At 39.6% G+C, this 12,507-nt stretch overlaps 1 protein-coding gene across 3 annotated transcripts in view; it reads left to right on the top strand.

Annotated features, from left to right (window-relative positions):
* The window catches only part of NCEH1 (neutral cholesterol ester hydrolase 1), a 726,876-nt gene extending 716,277 nt beyond the window's left edge, over positions 1-10,599 (top strand). For all 3 annotated transcript variants that reach the window (XM_044070229.1, XM_044070231.1, XM_044070230.1), the window contains exon 5: positions 8,583-10,599. In XM_044070229.1, coding sequence (XP_043926164.1) covers positions 8,583-9,200 — 618 coding nt within the window. In that variant the 3' untranslated portion in view covers positions 9,201-10,599. The remainder of the gene's footprint in view (positions 1-8,582) is intronic.
* Positions 10,600-12,507: the final 1,908 nt, after the last annotated feature.

Consider the following 12,507-nt stretch of genomic DNA (forward strand, 5'->3'; position numbering starts at 1 on the left):
GATCTAGACGTGGTAGGGGCAGAGCTCAGGGTTCCTTCAGACCTAGAACATGGAGTTCACCTGCACAGTCTTCAAGTGAGGGCAGGGGCCAGTCCTTTCGTAAACAGGCCCAATGACTTACTTTTTCAGCTGCCAGATCCTTCTTGCCTGGCAGCACCTTTGGGAGGAAGGTTGGCACTCTTCAAGGAAAATTGGATTTTAATTACCCAAGACAAATGGGTATTGGATATCATACACCAAGGTTACAAGTTTTATTTCCATACTTTACCTCCTTTCAAAGGCATGCCAGACGTTCCTCCTCAACAAAGACTAGAGGCTCACAAACAGATTTCTCTGCTACTACAAATAGGAGCTATACAACCAGTCCCTCTGCCAGAAGTGGGCCTAGGATTTTATTCTCGCCTGTTTCTAGTACCAAAGAAAGGGAACACGTGGAGACCAATTTTGGATTTATCTATCCTCAACACATATCTGGACATTCCCAAGTTCAAAATGTTGACGCTTACAACAGCTTTTACCTCTGCTGGGCAAAGATCACTGGATGGTGACTCTGGATCTCAAGGAGGCTTACCTTCATATTCCTATCAGGCCCTGTTGCAGGAAGTATCTGCGTTTTCGGGCTGGGACTTTTCATTATCAGTTCTCTGCATTGCCCTTTGGCTTATCTACTGTGCCCAGAGTGTTCACAAAGGTTCTGGCTCCAGTGGTAGCTTTCTTCAGGCTAAGAGGAATACAAATCTATCCTTATTTGGACGACTGCCTGATTCTGGCTCAAGGAAAGGATGAACTTCTTCATCATTTACAGTATGTGATGGCAGTGTTAAGATGCCTAGGGTATTCTGTGAACGAAATAAAGTCCAGTCTAGTACCCTCTCAGGACATGTGCTTTCTGGGTGTGAGACTGAATACAGCATCCCAGATGGCCTTTTTGACCCCAGACAAACAAAAGAATCTTTCTCTTTACTTCCACCAATTGTCTCGTCAGTTCAGGCTGACTGCAAGGACAGTCCTTCAAGCCTTGGGGTTCATGGCATCTTGTATTCTGGTACTTCCCAATGCCAAACTGCATATGAGGAAGCTACAATGGTATCTCAAAAATGTATGGACGCAGCACTGCCAAGATATGGACACTGTCATTCAGATAATACCTTGCATCCAAAAGGAATTTTTGTGGTGGGCTCAGGAATGTCACCTAAACAAGGGACTCTCTGTGACCCGACCAGAGGCGAGTCAGATTCTAACGACAGATGCCTCAGACAAAGCTTGGGGAGCTCATCTGAATGGAAAGTGGATACAAGACACGTGGCCTGCCAGACTTCAACATTTACATATCAACTTGAAGGAGATGTTAGCAGTCCAATTTGCATTGATAGCTTTCAAGGATTTGCTTCTTCCAGGGCAGGTGTTGATTCTAACAGACAACACAACTGTCATGTGGTACATCAACAAGCAAGGGGGGACACATTCTTATCCTCTATGCAGACAAGCAATGATTTTGTGGGAGACTGCTCTCAGTTTACAGCTGAATCTTCAGGCAAGGTTTCTGCCAGGAGCACAGAACTCCTTAGCAGATGTGTTGAGCAGACAAATTATGGATCCCCACGAGTGGAAATTGGATCCTCATGTATTTCAAAAACTGACAGTGTTATGAGGAACTCCAGACATAGATCTGTTCGCTTCTCCTCTAAATTACCAGCTGCCAAAGTTTTGCACAAAAAGGTTTCATCCCGCAGCTTGGAAAGTGGATGCTCTCTCATTCAATTGGAGCAGTCTTCATGTGTATGCCTTTCCACCACTGCCTCTCCTCCCAAAGGTACTCCTGAAGGTCAGACAGGACAAGCCAACCATGATTTTAATAGCTTCGGATTGGCCTCGACAGCACTGGTACCCATTACTGAGAAGTCTGGTACGGGAGCCTCCATGGCCTTTGCTTTCGATTCCACACCTGCTGTCTCAGGAGAACAGTCATCTACTCAATGTCAAACTTCACTCTCTACATCTAACAGCCTGGCATATTCTGTTTTAAACTCTGGAGGATCTCAACTTCCGCAACAAGTTTTGAATGTTATTTTGGAGGCCAGGAGGCCTAGTACAAGGAAAGTTTACGCTGATAAATGGAGGAGATTTTTAATTTGGAGTACAGCAAAGGACTTTGATGTCTCTAATCCTAATTTGAGTGTTGCTCTTCAATACCTTACTGAGTTATTGGACAAAGGTTTGTCCTTCTCTTCTATTAAGGTTCATGCTGCAGCAATTTCTGCTCACTATGACTGTGACCCACCATTATTTTCTCATCCTTTGTTTAAGCAATTCCTTAGAGGGGCAAAGAATATAAGACCCCCACGTAGAGCTCCTACTCCTGCTTGGGATCTCAATTTTGTGTTGGAGAAACTCACTCTACAACCTTTTGAGCCTGCAGCGTCTGCCGAGTTGAAATATTTATCATGGAAGACTGCTTTTTTGTTGGCCATTACCTCTGCGAGAAGGGTTTCTGAATTACAGGCCCTTATGGCGGTTGAGCCTTTCCTAATTTTCCACAAGGACATGGTATCTTTGCGTACTAACCCTTCCTTTATGCCTAAAGTAGTTTCTAGTGTGGCTTTAAACCAAAGTATTCATTTGCCTACTTTTTATGCAAACCCCCAAAATAAAGGGGAGAAGATTTTGCACACTTTGGATATACACAGACAGTTGCGATATTATTTGAGCAGAACTAAAGGGTTCAGGCAGTCTCAGCAGTTGTTTGTTTCATTTGCTTTGGGTTCTCAGGGCACACCTGTTTCAAAGCAGACTATTTCTAAGTGGATTAGTTTTTGTATCGCTTTCTGTTATTCCCATCATGGTAAGGAGATTCCAGCTGGGATTAGGCCTCATTCCACTAGGGCTACTGCCACTTCTACAGCTTTTTTAAGGGGGGTGGCTACTAAAGATATTTTGGAGGCAGCTACTTGGAGTTCAGTGCATACTTTCTCTAAGCATTACCACCTTCCACTTTACTCTAAATCTAGGGCTGGTTTTGCCACTGCAATTTTACAGGGCATTTTGGCAGCTCCTAATGCTTTATAGTTTTGCCATCCTCCCTTACCTCTGCTTTGGGATTCTACCCATATGTAAGGACTGCAGCAATGTGAGATGAAGAACATAGTACAGTTTTGTACCTACCATAAATGTAGATGTTCGAAGATCCACATTGCTGCAGTCCAATTTACCCTCCCTCCTTCCCCTCTGTAGTTAGAGTTGGTTGTGTGGTTGGGGTTGTGAATATTGTGAATATTGAAAAGATGATTAGTGCAGGGGTGGTTGGTTGTTTGTTGCTGTTTTTTGGCTTTGGCCTTTCTTTTTAGGGCCTTCTGACATCTGGGGCAAGAAAAGACTGAGGATATGACGTCGGTCATGCGCATTTGTACCCTGACGTCCTGATGTCAGTTTTAAGCGCCTTGACCGACGTCAGCCTAATACTTTGGTATTCGGGCCGACCGAGGACAGCGGACTACCCATATGTAAGGACTGCAGCAATGTGGATCTTCGAACATCTACATTTATGGTAGGTACAAAACTGTACTTTCTGTACACACCTTCCATAAGCATTACCACTTGCCTCTCTTTTCTAAATCCAGAGCTGGATTTGCCACAGCAGTCCTACAAGGCCTGCTAGCCAGCCCTAATACTTGACTGCCTCCACCCTTACTCAGCTTTGGGAATCAACCCAAGTATGATGACTGTAACAGTGAAACACGAAGAACATAGTACACCTGTGTACACTTACCATAAATGTAGATGTTCGAGTTTATTCACTGTTGCAGTCCTGGTTACCCTCCCTCCAGCCCCCTGACTTTTCTAGACTTTCTACCCATCCTCTTTTTGGCCATATCTTATGGTTATGGTATTTACTTTTTACTGGAGGTGTTCCACACCATGTAATTGCTTCCTATTTTGGGGGGCTCCTGACATCTGGGGCAAGAAAAACTGATGTAATGGCATCTGCTGCATGTTTTATACCCCTGACGTCATGGAAGAGGCAACATCATCAGACGCAGAAATCCCAGACTCTGGTATTCGAGCCGCCTGAGGGCTACCTGCAGGCAGATAATCCAAGTGTGATGACTACAACAGTGAATACACTCAAACATCTACATTTATGATGTGTACACAACTGTAATTTCTGCATAAGAGATCTCTGAGACCCAGTGACTTCTCCTTGAGATCTCAATTTTGTATTAAAGAAGTCAACAGTTTCTGCATTTGAGCCACAGCTCATCTTGCTGATTTGAAGTTAACATATAAAAACAGTCTTACTTATTGCTCTGACCTCTGCAAGAAGGGTATGTGAATTGCAAGCTCTTATGATGAGTCAGCCTCATCTCATTTTTGACAGAGGTGAGAATGTAGCCTTCCTTTATGCCTAACGATGGTATTTGAGTTTACTTTAAGCCAATCTAGCCATCTCCCTGCCCTGCTTCCAGAACCTAAAAACGAGGGAGAAATGTTATGTTGGATGTCCACAAACAACAGCACTACTATCGTGACAGAACAAAATAAATCTTTCAGAAATTCTGATTAGTTCATTTCTCGTGAAGGTAAGAAGAAAGAGCAACCTGTGCCAAAGCAGACTATTTCAAATGGTTTTCTGTGGTTACTTTTTGTTATTCCCACTACAACAAAACATTTCCATGCGGGGTCATTGCTTACTCTACCAGGCCCTTTGCTTCATCTATGGCTTTCTGGAAATGGTTGGACTCTTAAGTATTCTGGAAGCAAAAACTTGGTCCTGTGTTCATACTTTAAACTAGATTCCCTTTCCCAGGACTAGGACAGGTTTTGCTAGGGCTATTCTCCATCCTCCTCCCAGTTCTTTTAAGCTGTCTTAACTGATCAGTATAGCTTAGGCTAGTGAAGTATAGTACAGTTGCACAAGTACACTTACAGTAACAGTAGACATTTGAATGAATACTGTTCCAGTAGCCGCTGCCTCTTTCTCTATCCCCTTTATTTTTGTTTCTATTTTTTGCCAGGATGTAGACATATGATTTCATATTTCTTAGCCATATCAGAAAAAGAAAAAAAAATATTTCTTAGCATATCCTCTCAAGGCTTAGCCTTCCTCTCTCGATTGGCATGAAAGCCCTGAAGGGCTTGGTGCCCAGATTTCACTTTGTCAGATCAGCTTGAGCTAACAGTTGGGCGTGTGGAATGAGCCCTACAGTTTTGGAATCTGGCCAGCTGTTCTATCCTATGTAGAATATAACCCATATAGTTTAGGTTAATGCAGAGTTATCATATGAACATCTACTGTTATGCTAAGTTTACTTGCATAACTTTACTTTCCAACATATAGTTTTTGCTAATCTCTTTTTTCTACTAATTACTTTAAAGCTTGTTCACTACATGTAACAATTTAAATACCACTGCTTAATTGTTCATTGTTGTGCATATTACTTTCAAATGTTAAGCACTATTCCGTTGTGGTGTTTCACTTTTCCATTATGTGTTATTTTATTGCAACTTGCTATGTTAAGCATCGATTTCTCATCTTACTGTGTGCAGTGATGCAGCGGTAGTGTTGTTACCTCACAGCAAGAGGTTCTCCCATTCGATTCTCTGCTTGGGTTGGGAGTGCCTTCTGTGTGGAGTCTGCATGTCCTCCCTGCAGTTGAGTAGGCGTTCGAAAGACGTACGTTGAATGGGCGTGCCTTTATTGAAGTTTGAGCGTCAGGCTGGCAACTCGACACCAAAAAAAAAAAAAAAACTGCCAATCATTAGTGGACCGGAGTTCCGCTGTGGCGACCCCTAACTGGGAAAAGCAGAAAGACAAACAACAACAACTGTGTAGAGCAGTACTGCCTATAATTATTGTCCTGTAATGACTGTCAATTGTACTACTGTACCAGGGTCAGGACTGAAAAGTATCTGTGGGCCAGCTGACCTACCCAGTTAACAAACTGTAAATAAAATAAATGTGGGGAAAAAGAATCTGTAGCACAAATCTGTCTTCAGCTATGGCAGTGTCTAAAGTCCCTGAATATGCCAAGAAATTGCATCAATTCAGATTTTTCAGTTGGCAATGTACTCCATTAATTTGAATGCTTCTGGCTGTAATTCCTAGTTGCTAGAGATACCACACACGTGTACTGGGGGACTGGCTTCATATTTTTGGAATTACCTTTCCTTACAGACATAAAATAGAACTCCAGTCAATGTGTACTGCAGTCTTTTCAGACCCCCCTCCCCCCATTTCCCTAGCTTTATTCCTTATGGGGCTGAATGCAGATTAGTTGAAACATGCAAGGAAACTTGAGCTGCTAAGTTTATTGTTGCTGCTGTTTAAAAAAGCCATTAATAGAAGATGGAAGGGAATAGATAATCCAATAATAAATTATGTGGTTATTATTAATAATGAGTCCTGTTAAGGAATCAGAAGTGGCAAGAATAAAAAGTACAGGGACTAGGCTGATGAACAAATGGTAAAATTGATTGCTAAATTATGAAAACTTAGGATAACTTGCCTTAGGGCAAATTGAGGCAAATTTAGTACCTATCTACTAAAACATTAAATGAATCTGCAATAATAGGTATAATACTCCTGAAACATTGTAACCCTTGCTGACAAATGTGGAGGGTGCTTACTGTGTGAACTTGTATTAAATATTTACAAATGTTTGTACTTAATGAATCTTAAGTATTTTTTTCTTTCTTTTTGCTCTTACAGTTCTGTTGTAATATGGCTTGAGTGATGCTTGTTTAATTAAAGGTTCAATAAAAATTAAGAGTTATTAAAAAAAAGATTAAAGGGTGGCTTAAGACAAAAACAATGATTTAAACAAGGCAGCTTAAAATACAGTGTGCTAAACAGTGCAGTTCTATGCATTTGAGTATCACTAAGCTAGCAAAGGACTACAAAACTGGAGAAGTTAAGACTGAAGCGGTAAACAGGAATTTGGGAGGTTATGTCAAGTAATCTAAAAATAAGCAAGTAGTGTGATAAAGCAACAAAAGAAAAAAAAAGCAGTGGAATACTAGAATGCGGAAAAAGAGACATCCCCTATAAGAAAAAAAAAAACACATTGCATTTGAAAGCAGTTAACAAAAAAACCCATCTTGAGTATTGTGTGCAGTTCTACAGACATCTTATTTGCAAATACAGAGGCAGGATGATAGGGGAAGCTCAAAAGAGGCACAACACAAATGGCGCATGTTCTTCACCCCCCCCCATCCCTGAACCCATGTACATAAATTAGAAGAACTTTGTAGTCTTGACGAATGAAGGCAGAGAAGGGGATACTGTAGAAACATTTAAGGATGGTGCAACGGTAGCATTGTCGCCTCACAACAAGAGGTTCTCGTGTTTGATTCTCGGCTGGGGTGCCTTCTGTGTGGAGTCTGCATGTCCTCCCTGCGTTCATGTGGGTTTCCTCCGGTTTCCTCCCATGTTAGAAAGACTTGCATCTGGAGCGTTTCTCCCCAGGCCTCCGTTGAAAATTGGCTTTGTTCCAAGTCAGACTTTCCCGGTTAACAAATGTTAAATAAGTACCTCAGGGGAATTTGTCCATCTAGCTAGTGCATCTATTAAAAGAAAAAATACTGATAATATGAAGGCACTTTTTGATGACACAGGGTTGCACATCTCTGGTAAGGTCAAAGGAGGTTTTTTGTTTATTTATTCATTCATTCAAAGGGTGGTGGAAGCCTAGCATAGTCTGAAGTTAAAGGGTCAAAATTCCTGGTGTGTATGGTCAGATGCAGGGTACTTTTTTATGCCACTAGAATAATGGGGAGATGTTATTAACATACACTCTGTAATGAGAGGAGTCATGTGGCAGTGCAGGTTATAAAAAAAAAAAAAAAAAAAACGACCGGAAACTGGAGACCAGTTTGCCATGATTGAGAATTAAGGAGAGCTAGATGGTGATGAAATGCTTTCTTTTTGTGAAGTGATGTCACTGAGAAGCAGTAGCACTTCTTTGAGCGGTCAGAAGAAATTGGGAAGTGGGCAAGCAACAGAGGTTGGGAATGGGGTCCACCTTTGCAAAGCATACAAGGCAACAAACGCATCATATGCAGATAAACTTGTATGATGCCTCATATGTAATTTTGCTCCTCGTTTGCTTGATAATTTAACTTGCATGTCAGAATGTTAAATGCATACATTGGAACTGACAATGTAAAATACATTGCACATTTCTCCAAATGCAGTACTCTGTCAGTGTCGGTGATGTAATGTAATGCTTTAGTGAATCTGCTGTCTTTTCATGTCTGTTCTTTGCACATGTATGACAGAGTAGAGTATGTAAATGTTCCTCTGAGCTTACATAAGATTTGTGTTAAAGCACAGGGGTGATTTTGCAGGGATTTCCTGATAAGGATACTGACAACTGTTGAGCTTGCTGTGTTCTGCTGAGTTAATGTTTAGATATAGTTAAATCACAGCCTCTCAAGTAGAAATTTCCCCAGTACTTCATAAGTGGCGTATGCTAACTGTAGTATAAATCATGATGGTTGAATGTATTAAACAGTCTTCATTTTTTGTTTCTGTATATATTCTGTTTTTAATTAAATAGCATTATTTTTGTTTTATTTTTCAACAGCTTGCTCAAGACAGGAGCGTAACAACCAGACTTAAACTCCAAGCTTTGATTTACCCAGCACTACAAGCCCTAGACTTTAACACTCCTTCATACCAGCAGAACATGGACATCCCTATCTTGTATCGCTCAGTCATGGCTCGATTTTGGTTAGAGTACTTAAAAGGTGACACAAGTTTTGTCAAGCCATTACTTGTTAACAATCACACATCTTTTGACTTGCACGAAGCTGCTGCTGTACGGGCCATCCTCAACTGGACATCCCTTCTCCCTCCATCTTTCAAGAAGGGTTACAAGCCAGTTATCCAGACTTTGGGAGATCCAAGAGTGATCCAGGAAGTTCCAGCACTGCTTGATGTCCGTGCTGCACCATTAATAGCAGACAATGAAGTGCTACAGTTACTGCCAAAAACCTACATCCTGACATGCGAACATGATGTTTTACGTGATGATGGAATAATGTATGCAAAACGTTTAGAGGAAGCTGGCATTGAGGTGACACATGATCATTATGAAGATGGCTTTCACGGCTGCATGATATTTGGTACATGGCCTACTTATTTTTCTGTTGGCATAAGGACGATGAACAATTATATTAACTGGCTTTCTCAAAATTTATAAGTCTGTTAACCTTAGGAGTGATGCATTCTCTTTAAAGTAATTCTGCACTTTTTTTTCAGCAATGCAACATTTCAATGCAAGTTTTTGATTTACATAGACATTGTCTGTTATTAACCACTTTGTGTTGATGGTCTCATTAACGGAAAGTAGTGGTCTCTGGATAGTCGGGCTCACTGAAACTGCTTACTGCAGTAAGGTTGACAATATTTGCATACAGAAAGTACTTACTTTTTAATAATTGTCTATTTGCTGTGTGTGTACATAACTGTTTCCTTTCTAGTCACTTCAGCTTTATTTTAAAAATCATAATCAAATCTTTTTGAACATTTTTAAATAAAAGTATAGTATCAAGTAATTTTCTTAATTTGTTACCTGAAAATTTAATCTGTTTTTTTTCTTTAGGTCTGCATTCTTTAATTTGTTCCACAGTGGCGAAAGCAGTAGATACAGCTGTTCTCTCGGTATTATTGTAGTGCATGGAGTACCATGATTACACTCTGAAATCTGGAAGAAATAATATTCATTAAGCAAGTCTGTAGCACAAGACCTCGTCTTAACAGCGCTTTAGGGGTACTTAATAAAAACTTAAGCATCTCTAAGCACTGTTAAGAGTGGGTCCTGCCCTAGGGACTAAAACAGTGCTGGCCAGCAAAGAATGGAGGGAGAAGGTAAAACAGCTGTTTGACTGTAAAATCTGCCATACTGGAAAATTGAAGGAGTGGCAGAATTGAGTGCCCAACAGCTTTTACAGTAGTTACTCCTGCAAAGTGGCACTTCATTTCTACCAGCTGCCTGCTTGACAGCACTGAATGCTTTACGCTTTCTACACTTTTTTAACCTGTAACTGGTGGTGTATGGAGTAAATAGTTTCATCATCTACAATGAACTATGATCACATCTCTGATCATAACTCCTTTAATGTATGTTCTCAACGTGGATGCCAAGATTCACCTTTAGAGCGAATTTCTTTGCATCCTTGTCTTAAACATAAAATAAGTTATGAGTCTAGTTACAAGCACACTAGATGTTATGATGATTTGCACTCCACAGTTGTTTCACGTCTGTGTTTAGGCAAGTTAGAATAATTGCCAGTAGGCGGTAGCAACTTAACACACCCAGACACTGATGTGCTTCACTTAAATTTTTAACTAAAGACTTCCCAGTTTAATAGCATTATGCAATCATTGCATTTGGTCCTTTCTCATAAAAAAACAGATTTGTTTTTCTAAATGTAAAACAGTAGTAGTCTTAAAGTAAAAGTAATTTAAAATTCACTGGCTAGTTGTTACAGTTTTTCTTTTTGGCTTTATCATTTCTTACTCAAAAGCATTTTGTTCTTTTTGGGCACAAATTTTCTGTGTTAAAACATACTGTTTGAAATAAAAACATTTGATTTTCATTGTGTGTGTGTATGTATATATGTATATATGTGTGTATATATATATATATATATATATATATATATATATATATATATATATATATATATATATATATATATATATATATATATATAGTTACACTTCAAAACATCTAAAACTCATAATATTTATATTCAAAACACCAAGACCAGAACATCTAAAACTCATAACGTCGAATCTCATAACCTCGAAAATGTATAATATGGAAGAGTGTATCATGAAATGTGTAAATGCCATAGTTTAATCTGTTCTTGAATCAGTGCGAGATGTAGTTTTTATTTGTATAGTTTTTATTTATGTAGTGTAGGAATTTATACTATTTTATGTAGTATTTATTTTGCCACTCTGTACGTGGTTTTTAGACCATACAGGTAAGTGATATAGACATTGCTGATCACGATACAGTGGGGTTAGGAAATTAACTTTCCCTTTGTAGCACGATGTCTGAGTTGGTATATTTAATTTATGTGGGGTGTGCAGGGAGGCTTACCCCCCCCCCCCGCAGAAACGTAATAAAAAGTGTTTTAGTTTGCTGGTGGTGTAGGTGGAGGGGATGTTATTTTCATGTGATCTGTAGTGTTCAATATTGTGATGCAAAGTTTCTGTGTTATGAGATTCGATGTTAATGGGTTTCATGTGATCTGTAGTGTTCAATATTGTGATGCAAAGTTTTGATGTTATCAGATTCAATGTTCATGAGTTTTAGATGTTATGGTCTCGATGTTTTGAATTTAGATGTTATGAGTTTTAGATGTTTTGAATGGTAAGCACACACGCACGTACACACACACACACACACACACACACACATATATATATATATATATATATATATATATATATATATATATCTAGGGAGAGAGAGAGTGAAAAATTGTGAATGGAAATTTATGGCACTGCTTCATGCTCACTGCTTTTGCACTGTTATAAACTAAGCATTGTTTACAAGTACCACCCCATCCATTTTGCACTTTACTTTCATTTACTGCTTTTTACTGTGCACTTTTCTTTCTTAAGATGCCTGTGGAGATGTCAAAGGAAACGGAACCACTATCAACATTTCATGACTACTTTAACTCCAGAGATGTTACTTTCAAAATTATATTGTAGAAAACTATATTGTCACCCCACAGGGTGGGATTTTTTTTTTTGTTCTCTGTTGCAATTCTGAGACTAATTGTGAGCACTGGGGTTATGGAAAACAAAATGAAAACTACAGAACAGTAAATGTTGCTAATTGCTCTCATTTAAATTTTTTATTTGAGGGGGGGTATACTCCCCTTACACTTCCCATTGTGTACTTGTGTACAAACTCCAAGATTGCCATAACTCCTGAATACATTGTGAGACACAGCAATGGGACAAGTTCACATTTTACCCCATTCACTCTCACTATTGTGGGACTTAAAGTAACAAGTCTTGGGATTATAGACCGGTACTTATTATTTTTATTTTTTATTTTTTTTTGGTTAACACATGTAGGAACTGGGGAGTTTGCCTCTGTACCCTAGGGATTCTGGTGACTGCACTTTGCTGCTCACATATGCTCACCTCCAGAGTTAGAGACACTGCAACAATTACCCCCGTCTCTCTTACACACAACCCTGTAAGTTTTTTTTCTGAACTAAAAGCATTTGGTTGGATTCGCACACACCCTCTGTACTACTTACTTGATGCATTACATGGGATATCTTGGCTGCATGTCGTACAGATGCTTGATTTTAAAGCTGCTTATCTGCCACTATGCAGTTTGTGCATTACAGAGCTGGGTGCTTCATTGCTGCATGAAGTACTTGACTGACAGTACATATTGTGTCGAGAGAGTTGAAGGTTTCAGTGGTGTAAAGTAAGGCACTGAAATTAATGGCGTAGTGTGCCCTACTTTT

This window comes from Protopterus annectens, chromosome 4.part1 (genome assembly GCF_019279795.1).
Source record: "Protopterus annectens isolate FY-2018-M chromosome 4.part1, PAN1.0, whole genome shotgun sequence".
Taxonomy (NCBI): Eukaryota; Metazoa; Chordata; order Ceratodontiformes; family Protopteridae; genus Protopterus; species Protopterus annectens.